We start from the raw sequence: 17,925 nt of genomic DNA on the forward strand, positions 1-17,925 counted from the left end.
ATACACCTAACACTCCCTGCTCCTCTCCCCACCCAAACGCCCCACACACATACCCTGGCATACCCCGGAGCCACAGGCCTGGTCTGAGGCCAGAGCCCAGGCAGCTTGGTTGTCAGGGCTGTGCACGCACACACATCATTCTCATAACATAACTTTTATTGGTCTAGAGGGAGTCAGCAAGTGACCCTGTCGTCCCAGGTCAATGAACAGCAGATGGGGGGAATCCTCTGGCAAGGGCTGGTCCTTACTCCTCCAGGCTCTGGTGGCCAATGAAGTCCTGGAGCAGGGCCTGCACCTCTGCTCGCCTGCTCATTCTGGTTGCCTTGCCTTGGAAGCGGTCCCGTTTCCCAGCTCCTTTGCCTTCCAGCAGTTGCGCCACTCTAAAGAGACAGATGCACACGCTGAAAGCAGGAGGGCTGGGTGTGCTCTTTCACACAGTCCCAAACTGGGTGTGCCTGGAGGCAGGGGAGGGAAATGGCCCGTCTGCTAACGCACTGGCCCTGCCTCAGATATTGAGCCAGATGCCAGTGAAAATCAATTCTCTGATTAAAGCAGCCAGAACTTAATTTCTCTTCATTAATAATAATTGTAGTGTAGCAGGTGTATATCAGGGTGGCCTGCTCCTTTAAGGACCAAAGGCATGGTGCCAGGCAGGCCAGCTGGCTAATCAGACCCAGCTGAGAAGGGGAGGACAGGTGTTGGCTATAAAGAGCTGCAGGAAGCAGGGGACTGACAGACTGCAGAAGAAGTGGCAGTAAGTCCCTGGAGAAGGAACACTCCAGGTGTGATGCTCTGGCTGGGTAGAAATCTCCAGCTAGAAGTTTTATTTTCCTTTTATGAGTTGGCTGGGTGTTTGGACAATAACTAGGGCTGGAGGCTGACTTGACAGCACTGATGGTTCCCCAGGCTGGTCAGGAGGGTTGCCAGACTACAGGTGGTCACAGAACAGTTTACCTGGGGCCTAATTTTTCAACCACTTCACTGGGCCCAGCCAGGAGGAAGAGCCCAGCTGCCTTCTCATCTCCCACAGTCAGGAAGAGCAGGGTGTCCTGTGAAGAGAGATGGATCCTGCCGCAGAACATCTCTGCATCTCCCCTCTTTGAGCAGTGAGACTTGGGAGTCCCATGCGTGAGTAAGAACACCCCTTCTCTTTGCTGTGAACTGGTTACTGGAGGGGAGACTGTTTGGGGCACTAACTACCTTGGTGGGGGGTTGGAAATGGGCAACTGAGCCTTTTACTCCAGGTCACGAGCCCCATGTGGTCCTGGGTGGCAGTGACTAGTGTTTGGTGACCCCTGTGTTAAATGAGCTGGGGGGAGACTGGTGTCCGGAGCACAATGACCATTGCCATGTTTGGCTCTAACTGGCCTATTGATCAACAGAAGGGCACAGCTGGAGAGCCATGGAAATGAGCTCCCATCTCCCAGGGACAGGCGGGACCCCTCCAGATCACAGCTGGGGTGCATTGATGTGGGTGACAGTTTGGGCTGTAACATCCTGGGGATAATGAGGCCTTTGTTTTCACGTCAGTGTGTTGTGAGGGCTGGTAAAGGGTGGGGAGAGGCTACGTAGGCCTTAGAGGCCAAAGTGCCAGCAGCGGCGAGGACAAGCCAGAGAGCGCTCACCTCTGTCCCGATCTCGTTGGCGATGATATTCATGAACTCAGAGTCACCGTCTTTCCTGTAAAGGATAAAAAGCATTTTAGAGATGCCCCGGCCTAGAGAATCCAGACACATCTCTGGTGCTGGAGGCTTTCTGGCCTAAACTCTATGACAGAACCAGAAACCAACCACCCCACACAGACCAGGCATTGCCCTGGCTTGGCTTGTGGTTTGATTTTTAGAGTCAAATTTCCCACCAGCTTCTTATCAAACCCTGTCAGGGAACTGGAAGCCAGACCTTGTGTGAGCGTACTTTGTGCCAAGGGTCAGGGCTGTGGCCTCTCATCACTGGGACAGCAATTAGCAATTTATATGGAAAAATTCTATGTTTCCCACCCACAAATGATGAATTATTGAAGTGTTTACTCTGTAACCAACGGAACTCCTCAGTTTTTTTTTTGACAATACCACCAGCGGGGAGGGATAAACAGACAAATTTACTGCTTGGCTCCAAAACCAGCAGAGTTCAACAGCCGAAATACAACCATGTTAGACTTTAATTATGAGCCCTTCCAGCAGGCCCAGGCAGCTGGTTTAATATTCCATTTCCTTAGTTTATGTTCTCCCTTAAAGAATAGCTGGGTTTAATGGACCTCTGAATATAATATAAACAGCCCTGAATGCACAGCAGAGGGATGCAGCTGCCATGGGACATTGTTGGCTTGTGTTATACAGGAATTCAGACGACATGATCACAATGCTCCCTTCTGGCCTTGGACACTGCGAGTAAGACGCTGCAGCACCCGAGCCCCCTTCCCCAGATCTGTGCCTTACCTGTGCAACACAAACACTCGGCCTCGGCCTGGATTGCTTTTGAAGTTCTGCGCTGTCAAAACAGCGAGGTCTCTAAGCAAGTTCAAGTTGTTCTGCAAGGAAAGCAAACCCCATGCTGCAGACCCAGGAGTCAGCACGAGAACACGGGGATGGGATGGAGTGGAGTCGAGTAAGGGATGGAGTTTCCTGAGACAGGTGGAGTGACAATTTTCACAGCCTCCAGGGTCAACACAAGGGAGATTCTAAAACTTAATTCTTATTAAAGAAGATTATTCAGAATGCTGTTGCTGTTACCAAAGCTCGGACCCTTGACAGAGTGACCGCAGGGGCAGGTGCTGGGCCACGTACCTTCTGAAGCAGCTTCACAGAATTCTGCAGCCTTTTCACAGCTTCCACGTGCTCCTCTGCCCCATTTCTGGAAAAAAACAAGACAGAGTTCTGGCTATCAAGGCACTGGACAGAGAGGGCTCCACCAATGAAGCTGCAGCAGACAACACACCACCAGAAATAGGGGCTAGAAATGCCCTCTTTAGGGTCACATGGTGTTCCTCTCTCTGTGCGAGAAGGAAAAGCAAGGCTAGGGGAAACCGGGAAAGGACATTACTTGAGCAGCAAGGTTAATGCTTTCTCGATGCTGTGACTTCGCTCGACAGACTTCAGTACTCGATTTCCTGCCAGGAAGACCAAGTTGGTTTTGTTCTTTTTTCCCTTTTCTGTGCCAAGGAGCTTAATAACCTTAAACAAGAAACAAACACCCTGATGAGAGAGGTTCAATGATGTGTTACACACAGCTAAAGGTCCCATTAGACCATGTGTCATTGTGAGTGTCAAGACTCTATCACCAGAATTAAACCCACTGAAATCAGCCTTCAGATATAGCCAAAAAATAGATGAGACACTTTCATTAGCCATGTGCCATGCTGTTTAACGCACCTGGACCTGGTGTGTCAACCAGCCATCTATACCCTAATGGCCCACCCCACAACACACCAGGCATGCCAACTGGAAGGGAAGGGTCATTTGACTTATCAAGCTGATTGTAAGGACATTGAAACTCAGAGGCAGCTCTGGAATTAAATTTTCATCTAATTCTGCATGAAGAACATGGGATTCTTCACTGGTGGCAAACCCTCACTAATGCAGTGGTGTAAGGGGAAGTGAGTGGACAATGGTAACCACAGGGTGCAGGGCTGTGCCCTCCACTCTCACTCTGGCTTGTGATTGAGGTTCTCTGCCCAGCAGGGACAGTCTGCAGAGGGACTGTAAGTCCTGCGGATCCAGGGACTCCTACTGTACCAGCTGATCTACAGGCCGGTGCCTGGGCACTGAAGGTGCTGAAGCAGCGCAGCCCTTACCTGCAGGTCACTTAAGTTGGAGACGTGAGTCCCGCAGCACATGTTGTCATCGATGCCCTCGATGCTTACGATACGCACTGGCCCTGTGTGGTCATCTGGCAAACCGCGGCTTCTCACCTGGGAAGAGAACCAGAAGGGCGAGCATGGCAACTCATGTCCCTGGGACTAAAAGGAGACTGGGTGGCATACTCCCTCTGCCCCACATGGCTCTGGAATGAATTTTGCCAGCATCCTCCATTGCTACTCACCATCTCAATCTCTGGGTCGTCCTCAGAATGCTCCCTCACCACCACAGGAATACGGGCCCGGATTTTCTCATTCACATTCTTCTCTAGGGCCTCCACCTGTTCTGCTGTCACCGAGGGCGTGTCCAGCTCGATGACAGTGCGCTGATGGCCTAGCTCCCTGCAAGGACCACAAACATCAGACACACCTGCCAATACAACAGAGGACACAAGCTCAGAAGTCCCTCTGTGCAACGCTGGGCATAGTGCAGGAGAAGCACCTTTGAATTCTGTTACTGGAGCAAAGCACTTGCATTTTTTTTCTCTCTCTCTCTCTCTCTCTCACTCGATGTGTGTTTGTGTTTCTGAGCAAAGGGAACAGAAAGGCAGAGCAACGCTCCACATAGCTTCTCTCCAGTGCGGTCACTTCTCCCAGGCCCTCTGCAGCCGAGTGGAATGTCTCTGCACGCCCCACTCTGTGCATTTATCAACATTCATCCCTCAGGACCCAGCACTGGGGCACAAGCCAAACAAGTTTTAAGGACAGAGTTAAAAGGAACACTTTTCCTGCTCACCATGAAGTTGTATTGAATCCAAACATCTGATCTGCAAGGGCAGTGATGAGATGCTGCCCTGGAAAAGAAGTGCAAGCAATGGCTATGAGGTTTTTAGTTCATTTTTACTATTACACACACACACACACACACCCCTACTCCCCCAGCCATCCCTGGGAACCAAAGAATGTGACTGCCTGTTGAGAGGAGTTCAAATCAGACAGCATATCTCTGCTCCAAGTCTTCTAAAATCATTTGTTTACGACCCAGGACAGCACCTGCAGGGATAGCACCTACCTTCTCAAGAGGTCCAGAAATACCAGCAAATAGCACAGAAATACCAGCAAACCAGCCCCTCCTAATAGAGAACTAAGTGGTCACTAGCCACATCACCTACAGAAGGAGTCATCGGTATGCAAAACCATTCTGGGATCATGGGTGACATGACACTGCTTCAGGGGCAAGTCTTGTCCTCACCCAGCAGGGCACGACAAACACACACAAAGCACTGCAGAGTTTTGAACACCATGACAGGGTCTTATTTTAACAGGCTCTAATAATACTTCCCTTTTCGGTAAGCTGTTCGGTAACTTTGCACCTGAATGAGGCAAAGAAACCCCGGAAGCGTCTATCGCACCCCCAGGCCTCCCTGGCTTATAGAAATGCAATCAGCACCCACGAAACGCATAGGGTTGCTAGATGTCCAGTTTTTGAGCGGAATGCCAAGCCAAGAAGGGATCCTGGCGGCTCTGGTCAGCACCCCTGACCTGGCCATTAAAAATCCGGTCAGTGGCGCAGCGGAACTAAGGCAGGCTCCCGGAGGCTCCAAGAAGCAACAGCACGTCCTCACTCCGGCTCCTATGTGTAGGGGCAGCCAGGGGGCTCCACACGCTGCCCCTGCCCCAAGCGCTGGCCTCACAGCTCCCATGGGCTGGGAACTGCGGTGGCGCATGCGGACGGGAAAGCACGCAGAGCACCTGGCTGCACCTTTGTGTAGGAGCCAGAGGGGGGACATGCCGCTGCTTCCAGGAGACACCTGAGGCAAGCGCCACCCAGAGCCTGCACCCCAGACCTCCTCCCACACCCCTGCCCCAGCCCTGATCCCCCTCCAAACCCCTCAATCCCAGCCTGGAGCCCCCTCCTGCACCCCAACCCCCTGAGCCAGCCAAGTGAGTGAGGGGGGGAGAGCAAGCAACAGCGGGGGTGGGGCGGGGATGGAGTGAGCGGGGGTGGGGCCTAGGAGAAGGGGCGGAGCAACGGTGTTTGGTTTTGTGCCAGGATGAAGCTGGCACCCCAGGAAACGCAGCGCCCCGGTCCTAGGAGCGTTTCGGGCCAGGTGCCGACAGCCCGGCAGGGCCCAAGGCAGGTCACCTGAGTGCTGCTGCATGTGGTCAAACCTCCTCTCCCAGTCCACCGTCAGCAGCACCTCGCTGCCCGGCGCCAGCGGGCTCTGCACGAAGTGGAGGGCAGCCGGGCCCTGCCGCGACACGTGGAGCACGGGGATGTCAGCGATGAGCCCCCGGTCGCTGGGCTGCAGGGAGGAGCGTTCGGTCAGCCGCCGGTCCGCGCCCCCGTACCTGGGCCCCGCCCCCACCCCCACCCCCCATACCTGGGCCCTGCCCCTCTGTACCTGGCCCGCGCCCTCTGCCCCCCATACCTAGCCCATGCCCCCCTGTAGCTGGTCCCCGCCCCCTGCCCCCCCGTACCTGGGCCCCACCCCCCCATACCTGGCCCGCGCCCCCTGGCCCGCATACCTAGCCGGTGCCCCCCTGTACCTGGTCCCTACCCCCCGTACCTCGCCCCTGCCCCCCCGTACCTGGCCTGCGCCCCCGCCCCCTGCCCCCCATACCTAGCCCGCCCCCCCCATACCTGGGCCCCGCCCCCCATACCTAGCCCGTGCCCCCCCCCACCCCCTGCCCCCCATACCTGGCCCCCGTACCTCGCCCCTGCCCCCCCCCATACCTGGCTCCGCCCCCCCATACCTGGCCCCCGCCCTCGGGGAAGAGAATCGTGTCCTCCAGCACCACGTGGAAGCCCCGCAGCGTCTCCTTCGCGCCGCCTTCGGCCGGCAGCTCCGCGGGGCGGCACGACGCGACCCTGGTGGCGAACTGCAAATCGGGGGCGTCACGCGTGGGAGCCTCGCGCAAGGGCCCCGCAGCACCGCGCGGTCCCCCCCTCCCCGCACCCGCCCCGCCCCGCCCCGCGGCCCTCGCACCTGCCGGGCCCAGCTGTCCCTCTGGCACTGGAACACCATCGCGGCAGCCGGCGCCGGGACAGACCACCGGCGAACGCGAGCTGCGGGCGGAGACGGCGAGCGGGAGGGGACACAGGGCCGGCAAAGACGGATGGGGACGGCGAGCGGGAGGGGACACAGGGCCAGGAACGCGGAAGGGGACGGCGAGCGGGAGGGGACACAGGGCCGGCGAAGATGGATGGGGACGGCGAGCGGGAGGGGACAGAGGGCCGGGAACGCGGATGGGGACGGCGAGCGGGAGGGGACACAGGGCCGGGAACGCGGATGGGGACGGCGAGCGGGAGGGGACACACGGCGCGAGGGGATGACGCCATGTGCCTGTCTCCCCCGCAGGGCCCACCTGCTTTCCCCTGGCGCTCACCCCCACTTGTCCCGCGTCCCCCACGTCTCACCCTGTGGCCCACGTGTCCCCCAGGACCCACGGCCCGTCCTATGGGTCTGGGTTTGGGGGGGGGGGGTCTGCCAGCGCCCCCCCCCCCCCCGGGCGGGCTGAACCTGCCCCTCGCTGGGGCAGCAGCCTGGCCTGGGGGGCTGCCCTGGGGGCAGCGGTGTCTCAGCTTCTCCCCTGGACCCTGCCAGCGCCAGCCCCGTAGCCGCCCCCAGAGGCGAGGGCCGCCCGGTGCCCTCTGCGCCCTGGGCGGGGTGGCCTCTCGGGCACTTGGAGACGGGCCCCAGCGTGGCCGGCAAACCCAGACACAGGAACAGCAGCCGGCCTGGCAGGATTATCCTTTATTAACAGGCCTTCTCTCCACTTTGCTTCCCCCCCCCCGGTAAACGCCCGGGAGAGACGGGCGAGCGGAGAAAGGTCCCGGGACAAGAGGAGCAAGGGGCAGGCCCCGAGCAGGGACGGCAGCTAAATCTGAGCCCCATCAGCCCAGAGCCAGAGGCGGCGCCAGGGAGGGAGGGAAGTGACTCAGGCTGGTTCTTGGCAGTGTAAGTGGCAGTAATGGGGTGAAATGAGACACAGGAACCTGACTGCCACTGAACGGTTCTCCTAATGGAAGTGGTGGCAGCTCCAGGGCTTAGCGTGTTTGAAACGAGACTGCCCGATACAATAGGAAACAGTCCCACGCTGGGTCCGACTTCAAGGGCGGGCAAAATGGGCCCGGCAGGGCTTTTCCAGCTCTAGGGTCCATGATTGTGCAATTTGGAGCCAAAGTTTGAAGCAGGCGAGTCCCTGGCGCGTTTGAACCACAGTGGCACTTACACTGCGACCTCCCTCCCCCACTCGCTTCATCTCAGCAGCTGCTGTCATGTCTGTGTGGGGAAAAACAGGGCAGTCAGCAAATGCGCCGTGCGGCCCTGGTGTGCAAAATGGGCCCCTGGGTGGGGACAGAGCAGGGAGTTAGGCCTCAAGGGGAGAGAAGGGACAGGATGAGAGCAGTAAGAAAAGGAGTACTTGTGGCACCTTAGAGACTAACCAATTTATTTGAGCATAAGCTTTCGTGAGCTACAGGTCACTCAGTGGGACAGTCAGGCCCACAGGAGAGACAAGGTAGTACAGGGAATAGTGGGAAGGCAGGCAGCTCTGTCACTCTCAGGTGATCCAGTGAATGCCAGCGCTGCACCCAGCTCTCCCGAGCCAGGAAGACAATTTGAAGGGCAGAGAATACGGGCTGCTTGCAGTGCTCTCTTCCCTGCCAGCCTCCCCCTAAGTCCATTCAGATCCCAGAGGGCATTTGCCAGTGCAGCGAGGGGTGATATATGCACTAATCCAGGTCACTGTCAGCAGGTCTGCACGCACATCTCCCATCAAGTACCAGGGAGGCCCAGCTGCAGCCAGATAGTGTTTCAGGGGAGTTCTTACCACCAGGGTCTGTGCTTTCAAATGTCATCCTGGAAAAGAGATGGAAAGTTGGACAGTGAGTCTAGAAAGGACACGGAGTGTTTCCCTTAATGCTACATGTGACCATAGAATGGAGTGAAACAAGGACAGTCCATAGTACCAGACACCCTGGGACCCAGGCAAGTTAGAAATGCTCAAGACTCCCAGTTTTTCCAGGACCCTGAAATATATGTTGGGCCTAGAGTGTGGAAGGAAACCCTGAAAAACCAGCCTCGACCACATGCTGCTGGGCATAAGCTAATGGCCACAGGGTCTGGAAGGGTCTGGAAGGAACCCTGCCTTGATGAGCCTTGATGAGCTGCACTGAACCTCAGGAACATAATGAGGGTTTTCAGCATCAGGGATTGGCTACTGGCACAGGCTGGATACCACACTAGACAGGCCAGTCATCTGTTCTAGTTGTACAGGTTTGGTACTGAATTAGATGTACCATTTGTTCCTCTGCACCCCGGGGTAGCTGGAGGTGGGATTCCTTGCTGGTTCCTTTCCTGCTCCTCCTGTGTTCCTAAACGTATTTTTCAATGAACGGGGCAATGACAGTTATGCTGGGAGGTGTTCCCACAGTTACACAGAGCAGGTCTCCACACCCAGAACACAGGGCCGCTTAGCATAGTGGAAGTTCAGAGAACTGTTGGCCTAGAAGAGGTTTGGTTTTAGTCCATGCTGAGACGAGGATCCACATTGGCTGGCAGAGATGGAGCAGCTGGGAGCCAGGCTTGGGCACTGGGATGAAATGGAGGGCCAGAGGCAAAGAGCCCGGATTTGTAAAACCACCCAGAACTTGCTGTCTCAGCAAGGCAGTGACCAACTGTACTTACATCGAGGTCGTCCATTGCAGGGGGTGTGCCTTTAACAGTAACCTTCTGCAGGAGCTGGACGGGAAACAGACAGTCATGAGAATAAAGAAAGGAACCCACGACAAAGGTGGCAGGGCTGGGGTCCCTTCTGCTCCCAGGCAGTGCCTTCCACCCCCAGGGATCCCAGCTGCCCCTTGTGACACAGACCCACAGCGGGGAGAGGGAGAAGCACATGTGCTGTGAATGCTTGGCTCAGCTGGTTTGTCCAAACCTTGCTCAGCGTGGGTGCTAGGCTGGAAGTGACTTTGGCTGCAGGTTGTACCCCAAGGTTTCCACTGGATTTTAGCCCAGTGGCAGTGGCCATCTTGGACCCTCCTCACTCCTGTTGAAAGCAGCTCCCATAATGGCGCTCTATGTAAGACAGACCCCCTGCTATCATGGGGTAGGATGGTTGATCAGGTGGACGGGGCACTGGATTGGGTTGCAAAAGACCGAGGTTCAATCCCTGGCTCAGTCAGACTCCCTGTGTGACCTTGGACAAGTCCCTTATCTCAGGGCCTGTTCCCCTTCTGTACCGTGGGGTTGATGCTTCCCTGTCTCTCAGGGGGGCTGTGAGGCTAAATGCATTGACTGGGAGGTGCTCAGATACTCATGGGGGCCAGATAAGTACCTAGCTAGACAGAAATAGCAGGGCTTCTACTCCATAGTTCTCCCACTATCGCTCTTACTCCTCCCTGGCTGTGAATTAAGATCCATGTCCTGCTATTATTGTCCATACCTCACCTCTCCAGTTCGGGCAAAGCCATGGTGCATTTCTGCTGCTAGCCAGTTGGTGGAGATACTGAGCCACACACCAACAGCCACAGCTGAAATTTCTCTTACCCAGTGTTACCTGGGCTGCAGGTTGAGAACCACAGCGTGCCCCCACAGACCCCTATGCCCAACGCCTCCCGCCCAGAGACCCCTCCACAAAGTGGGGCCAGCCAGCAGCCCCAGACCCCTGCCGTGCTGGGCAGCCTGGACCCCACTGGGTGGGCAAGCGGCCTTTAGGACACAGCTGGGCCACGGCATTGTGCTAATTAGGCCGTGGGTTGAGAACTGCTGCTCTAATCATTCAGTCTGGAGTCCACAGTGAATTTTTAAGGCAAGCTGGGACATTACCCAGGCAGTGCCTGGTGGAGATGTTGGTTTTAGGGACAGTCATTTAATCACATTAATTGAGTCTCACAATAGGTTTTACAAAGTGCAGGAGCACTTGCCTGTATTGTATAATTGACACTTTACTGATACTAATGCTCAGACTTTCCTCCTGACCCAAGAACTTGGCATTGAGTAACATGAAACAGGCATAACTGGGGAAGGCCCCCTACAATACCTGCGCCCAGAAGGTCTCGCCCCCAGCGGGTACTGCATACTCCGCATGGGGCCTCAGGTCACTGCTTGGGATCTTGTGATGCCGCTATCCCACTGCTCAGGCCCAAATATAAATGCAGTAACCTAAGACTTACCTCTGCGTACTGCTCAGCCATGGCCCTTTCCACCTCCTCATCCCCTTCCCAGTCTCGCCAGTTATCAAAGTCCACAAACAGCCAGACTGGCTATGAGCAAGCAGGAGAAACAGCATCACAACAGGGCAGCGCAGCACCGAATGCAGCAAGTCTGATGCCTTTGGGGGCGGGGGGACAGGCTGGGGATGGGATATGGACAAGGAGGGGGGAGGGAGGGAGTTATGAGGCTTCCACCTTTAGAGTACTGGTTCCACCCCAGCCTGAGTTTGAGGCACTTATGGAGATTTGGCCCAGATCAGTAGTGCCCAGCACTCACTACCGGCTGATGGCTGGTCAGCAGCCCCTTGTCAGCAGTGCAGCATGGGACTCTGTTGTCATGAACTGAATTGTGATGTAATTCATAGATATTAAGGTCAGAAGGGACCATTATGATCATCTAGTCTGACCTCCTGCACAACGCAGGCCACAGAACCTCACCCACCCACTCCTGCGAAAAACCTCTCACCTATGTCTGAGCTATTGAAGTCCTCAAATCATGGTTTAAAGATTTCAAGGAGCAGAGAATCCTCCAGCAAGTGACCCGTGCCCCATGCTACAGAGGAGGGCGAAAAACCTCCAGGGCCTCTTCCAATCTGCCCTGGAAGAAAATTCCTTCCCGACCCCAAATATGGCGATCAGCTAAACCCTGAGCATATGGGCAAGATTCACCAGCCAGACACCCAGGAAAGAATTCTCTGTAGTAACTCAGATCCCACCCCATCTAACATCCCATCACAGGCCATTGGGCCTATTTACCATAAATATTTAAAGATCAATTAATTGCCAAAATCATGTTATCCCATCATACCATCTCCTCCATAAACTTAATCAAGTTTAATCTTAAAGCCAGATAGGTCTTTTGCCCCCACTGCTTCCCTTGGAAGGCTATTCCAGAACTTCACTCCTCTGATGGTTAGAAACCTTCGTCTAATTTCAAGTCTAAACTTCCCAATGACCATTTTATATCCATTTGTTCTTGTGTCCACATTGGTACTGAGCTTAAATAATTCCTCTCCCTCTCCGGTATTTATCCCTCTGATATATTTAGAGAGAGCAATCATATCTCCCCTCAACCTTCTTTTGGTTAGGCTAAACAATCCAAGCTCCTTGAGTCTCCTTTCATAAGACAGGTTTTCCATTCCTCGGATCATCCTAGTAGCCCTTCTCTGTACCTGTTCCAGTTTGAATTCATCCTTCTTAAACATGGGAGACCAGAACTGCACACAATATTCCAGATGAGGTCTCACCAGTGCCTTGTAAAATGGTACTAAAACCTCCTTATCTCTACGGGAAATACCTCACCTGATGCATCCCAAGACCGCATTAGCTTTTTTCACGGCCACGTCACATTGATGGCTCATAGTCATTCTATGATCAACCAATACTCCAAGGTCCTTCTCCTCCTCCTCCGTTACATCTAATTGATGCGTCCCCAGCTTATAACTAAAATCCTTGGTATTAATCCCTAAATGCATGACCTTACACGTCTCACTATTAAATTTCATCCTATTACCATTACTCCAGTTTACAGGGTCCTCCAGATCTTCCTGTATGATATCCCGGTCTCTCTCTAAATTGGCAATACCTCCCAGCTTTGTATCATCCGCAAACTTTATTAGCACACTCCCACTTTTTGTGCCGAGGTCAGTAATAAAAAGATTGGTCCCAAAACTGATCCCTGAGGAACTCCACTGGTAACCTCCCTCCAGCCTGACAGTTCACCTTTCAGTAGGACCTGCTGTAGTCTCCCTGTTAACCATTTCCTTATCCACCTTTCAATTTTCATATTGAGCCCCATCTTTTCCAATTTAACTAATAATTCCCCATGTGGCACAGTATCAAATGCCTTACTGAAATCGAGGTAAATTAGATCCACTGCGTTTCCTTTGTCTAAAAAATCTGTTACTTTCTCAAAGAAGGAGATCAGGTTGGTTTGGCACGATCTACCTTTTGTAAACCCATATCTACCTTTTGTAAAACCGTGTGGTGGTGCCTAGGAGCTCTGCTCATGGTTCAGGGCCCTTCCGTGCAGGGCGTTGCACCCACAGAACAGAGAGAAGGTTTCTGTCCCAAGGAGCTTAGGAGTCCAAGCTGCCCCCCCCAGGGTCTCACCCATCAGGGCTGAGCCAGGTGCAGTGAGTGGTGCTAGGCTGGTGTCTGTGGTACCTGCTCTATAGCCAGAGGATTTCAGTCTCTGGGAGCTGCTTACCTGGCACCTTTCACCAGCACTAAACAGGGCATAAAATCCAAACCAGCAATGCCAGAGCATAGCAGCAGACTGTGCTGTGCTAACCCCTGGCAGTGCTCACACTGCGTAGCATGGCACCCACAGGTGGGAGAAACTCTCAGCTTTTCACTGAGGAAAAACCAACTCCAAAGGAAGGGGCCCCGGCTGCTCAGGCCCTGGGTTTACCTTGATGTTCTCCTTGGTGAGGCGCGGCCATGCCACCTTCTCCTTCCACTTCCTTATGAAGCAGGTGATGGAGCGGTCAGAGCGCTTCTGCTGCGAGTCCTGCCAAGGGACAGAACAAAGGCACCTTGCCTGACATGGCTTCTGGGCACCTCTCTCCCTCTCAATAAGCCAAGATGCTCAGAATTAAAATGGAGCCCTTCCCAAGCTCTGAGACACATGGGAAAGTCCCTGGAGACCAAGACTCAGCCTGCAGGAATTGAGGTGCAAATCTGGGCATGGGAGAGCTGGCTATAAGAGGAGAATGCAGGGGAAGAGGGAGCTTTCCTGGGGATACCTGTGACAGCCTTGAACCATCTTCCCCATGCAGCTGGGCCTGCTGGGTGTCTCTGATTTACTTAGCTGGGCAAAATCCCCTGGGTGCAGGCCGCGATGGCCACAACCCAAAACAAAGCACTGCTGGGGGCTGATGGGAAGGGGTGGGTAAAGCTGATGGCATAGCAGCACCAAGAGGTGCCACCTAATGGCATCCCTTGTTGGCTGTCCAGCCAGGTCCCCCAACCTCTGGGGACGGTGGGTGTCTGGGGTCATGCTCTTGTTTGAGCAATGAGATCACATGACGTGGTAGGCCAGGATGGCCTTGGCCAGCATGGAGGCAAATCACTCCCCCTGTCACCCAAACTGTTCCACGGGTTGTCATAAACTCACGGTCCCTTTGGCAGCATTGAGGCCGGCAGGAGTTGGGCTCCGCGAGCATGGTTCATCCATGCCTCACTGCACGGGGCGGCTGCTTACCTTGGAGTTCACCTTGGCATAGAGGTTGATCTCGTTGTACATCTCCACACCATCTGCATTTTTACAGCTGCCAAAACACAAAGTCAGTTAGCTCAGAACTGGGCTTGGAACTCTTCTGTGACGATCTCCAAGAGGATCCTGCTGGCCCTGCCCTGCACAGCTCCCGGTTCAGGGCCGTGCCATCGAGTGCCGGTTACCAGGGCCTGTAGTGGGGCTGGACACTCACCTGAACGCCACCCGGTGGTCTTCAATGTCGACTTTAACGTCCGTGCTGTCCTCCACGCAGAACTCCAGGAAGACGTACCACGGGCGGTCGTACCACAGCGTTTTTGCGGGTTGCCTTGGCAAACAAGAGACCGTTCAGGAGGGATGAATCCCAGGGAGCAGAGTTAGAGCTGGCATTTCTGTACCACCTTCGTCTCACGGCACCCCACAGCAGCAGGTTGTGTGTAAGGCATTGTGCGGAGTTATCAGAGCAGCGGTAAGCTGCCCTTGTTACACCAATCCGGGCCAGACGATTGGCATGTAGGAACAGGGAGCGGGCGAGACCCAGGAAAAGGGGGCAGGCGAGAAGCTGGCTGCAGATTCATCAAACTTGTTGTTACACTTCCAAAAAGCATCATTTTATCTTTACAGTGTCCCGGGAACTGGCCTCTCTCTGTCACGGAGGTGCTGAGAATCCTGCAGCACCATGTGCTCCGAGAGGGACCTCCCAGAGGCACAAGGCTTGTGCTTTTGAGAGTGAAGCTATTGTACAGTCTGCATGTGTGAAGCCAAGGGACGGCCCTTACTAAGCACAATCGCTCACGGGAGTGCAGTCCCAACCCCCCAGGCCGCTGCCCTTGCCCTGGAGAGTGCCCAGGCAAGCGCTGCTGGGCACGAGGTCTGAGGAAAACACCAAGATCTGGAAAACAACAAGGAATCTGGTGGCCCCTTAAAGACTAGTCTTAAGGTGCCACCAGACTCCTTGTTGTTTTTGTGGACACAGACTAACATGGCTACCCCCTGTTACTAGATCTGAAAAGTCATCCCTGCCTGCCAGGCAGAGCCCCAGAGAGCCCCTGCCACTGCACCGTGGGGTCTGGGCCGTGGGGAAAGAGGAGCTGTGGGGCCCGGGGAGCAGGGTTTTGTTTAATACGTAGTGAGCAGAGTCTGAAATAAATCGGGGCATGCTGACTGCACTGCTGGGCAACCCTCCACATTTCACTGGGCCCTGCTGGCTGCCACCAGGTAACAGAGATTCGCACCGACTCAGAACAAATTCATTCAGCGTCTGTAACTGCCAGTGAAGCCCAGCCCCTAGGGAGACTTTGCTTTTCTGGGGACAGATTCCGGGGGTCGCCCTACTGCCATGTGGTCTCATTCACCTGAGCAGCCCCCTGCTTTATAGTCACCTCTCTTCTTTGCCCCATAGGCGGCTGCCATCTGCAAGAGCCGAAGGCTGCAAGGCCCGTAAGCAGCCTGGGCTGAGGCTCAGGTAAGCAAATTCCCATTTCTCCATGGCATTTGCCTCCGCTTCTCAGCAGGGCAAGGGCAGGAGACAAGACAGCCCAAGGAGGGCCCAGAATTCACCGTGGAGCCCTCTACATTCCGCTGGCCCGGGCCACCCAGGGTCTGACTGCACACGCTGCAGCAACCAGCCTCCCCGGCCAGCCCATGGACTTGGGCGAGCCAGCCTGGGGGGTGCTCTCCAAATAGCTGTGTAGACAGGCTTTGAGGTTGCAGCTTGGGCTCTGAAGCTCACCCCCCTCTGGAGGCTTCAGAGCCTGAGCTCCTCCAGCCCCAACTTAAAGAGTTGTCTACATAGCTATTTGGAGAGCACTAACCCAAGCCCTGCTAGCCCAAGCCTGTCCCCCATGGCAGGGAGGCTCCTGGCCTGGGCTGTGTGTGTTCCCTGCGTGACACAGCCTTCCCTCCCCCTGTGTGGTGGGGCAAGGAGGGGCCCCGGGCCAGCTGGGATGTCTCATAGGAGTTCCTAGGGCTGGAATAAGCGGGAGTGTTTCCAACATGCAGGACACTTTCCAGGTTCCAGTCAGACAGGAAAAGTCCCAGCTGAGGGTGTCAGTGTCCCAGTGACCCAAGTGGGGGCTGGCGGTCGATCGGTTGACCTGAGTGGGGTCCCGGGGGTCGCGTCCCAGACGGGAGGGGGGGGCAGTGACCCAAGTGGGGGCTGGCGGTCGCTGGGGTGACCCGAGTGGGGTCCCGGGGGTCCTGTCCCATAAGGGGGGGGGCAGTGACCCAAGTGGGGGCTGGCGGTCGATCGGTTGACCCGAGTGGGGTCCCGCGGGTCGCGTCCCAGACGGGAGGGGGGGGCAGTGACCCAAGTGGGGGCTGGCGGTCGCTGGGGTGACCCGAGTGGGGTCCCGGGGGTCCCATCCCATAAGGGGGGGGGCAGTGAGCCAAGTGGGGGCTGGTGGTCGCTGGGGTGACCCAAGTGGGGTCCGGGGTCCCGTCCCAGAAGGGGGGGGCAGTGACCCAAGTGGGGGCTGACGGTCGCTGGGGTGACCCGAGTGGGGTCCCGGGGGTCCCGTCCCAGATGGGGGGGGCAGTGACCCAAGTGGGGGCTGGCGGTCGCTGGGGTGGCCCGAGTGGGGTCCCGGGGGTCCCGTCCCATAAGGGGGGGGGGCAGTGACCCAAGTGGGGGCTGGCGGTCGCTGGGGTGACCCGAGTGGGGTCCCGGGGGTCGCGTTCCAGACGGGGGGGGGGCAGTGACCCAAGTGGGGGCTGGCGGTCGCTAGGGTGACCCGAGTGGGGTCCCGGGGGTCCCGTCCCATAAGGGGGGGGGGCAGTGAGCCAAGTGGGGGCTGGCGGTCGCTGGGGTGACCCGAGTGGGGTCCGGGGTCCCGTCCCAGAAGGGGGGGGCAGTGACCCAAGTGGGGGCTGACGGTCGCTGGGGTGACCCGAGTGAGGTCCCCGGGGGTCCCGTCCCAGACGGGGGGGGCAGTGAGCCAAGTGGGGGCTGGCGGTCGCTGGGGTGACCGAGGGGTCCCGTCCCAGACGGGGGGGGCAGTGACCCATGTGGGGGCTGGCGGTCCCTGGGGTGACCCGAGGAGGTCCCGTCCCAGACGGGGGGGGCAGTGACCCAAGTGGGGGCTGGCGGTCGATGGGGTGGCCCGAGTGGGGTCCCGGGGGTCGCGTTCCAGACGGGGGGGGCAGTGACCCAAGTGGGGGCTGGCGGTCGCTGGGGTGGCCCGAGTGGGGTCCCGGGGGTCCCGTCCCAGACGGGGGGGGGGCAGTGACCCAAGTGGGGGCTGGCGGTCGCTGGGGTGGCCCGAGTGGGGTCCCGGGGGTCCCGTCCCAGACGGGGGGGGGCAGTGACCCAAATGGGGGCTGGCGGTCGCTGGGGTGGCCCGAGTGGGGTCCCGGGGGTCCCGTCCCAGACGGGGGGGGCAGTGAGCCAAGTGGGGGCTGGCGGTCGCTGGGGTGACCCGAGGGGGTCCCGTCCCATAAGGGGGGGGCAGTGACCCAAGTGGGGGCTGGCGGTCGCTGGGGTGGCCCGAGTGGGGTCCCGGGGGTCGCGTTCCCCGCGGGTCCAGGCCGCCGCCCGCCCCACACTCACCTCGCCATGGCCGGGCTGGCTCGGGAGGCGGTGCCGGCCGCCGCTATTTTGGGCTGCGGGCGGAGCTCGGGCCGCTTCAGCTGTCAGCGCCCGTCAGGGACACGCTGCGCCGGCCCGACCCCGCGGGACCCGGCTCCCCGCTGTGGCCG

At 57.0% G+C, this 17,925-nt stretch overlaps 1 protein-coding gene across 5 annotated transcripts; it reads right to left on the reverse strand.

Annotated features, from left to right (window-relative positions):
* Positions 1–138: 138 nt before the first annotated feature.
* PTGES3L (prostaglandin E synthase 3 like) lies at positions 139–17,918 on the reverse strand. 5 transcript variants are annotated; one of them, XM_037887028.2, is made up of 17 exons: positions 17,777–17,819; positions 14,444–14,557; positions 14,218–14,284; positions 13,426–13,524; positions 10,974–11,063; positions 9,487–9,540; positions 6,551–6,676; positions 5,940–6,099; positions 4,590–4,647; positions 4,039–4,195; positions 3,791–3,907; positions 3,040–3,170; positions 2,784–2,850; positions 2,436–2,527; positions 1,626–1,680; positions 955–1,049; positions 139–380 (listed from the first exon to the last, which is right to left on the reverse strand). In XM_037887028.2, the coding sequence occupies exons 1-17, from the start codon at positions 17,782–17,784 to the stop codon at positions 245–247; spliced, it is 1,626 nt and encodes a 541-aa protein (XP_037742956.1). In that variant the 5' UTR covers positions 17,785–17,819; the 3' UTR covers positions 139–244. The 5 variants fall into 5 exon arrangements, with proteins under 5 accessions (XP_037742956.1, XP_043392812.1, XP_037742954.1 ...); XM_043536877.1 differs by lacking the exons at positions 9,487–9,540; positions 10,974–11,063; positions 13,426–13,524; ... (1 more) ...; positions 14,444–14,557; positions 17,777–17,819 and adding exons at positions 6,784–6,855; positions 7,043–7,090; XM_037887026.2 differs by lacking the exons at positions 9,487–9,540; positions 10,974–11,063; positions 13,426–13,524; ... (1 more) ...; positions 14,444–14,557; positions 17,777–17,819 and adding an exon at positions 6,784–7,126.
* Positions 17,919–17,925: the final 7 nt, after the last annotated feature.

This window comes from Chelonia mydas, chromosome 27, assembly GCF_015237465.2.
Source record: "Chelonia mydas isolate rCheMyd1 chromosome 27, rCheMyd1.pri.v2, whole genome shotgun sequence".
In the NCBI taxonomy this organism is placed as follows: Eukaryota; Metazoa; Chordata; order Testudines; family Cheloniidae; genus Chelonia; species Chelonia mydas.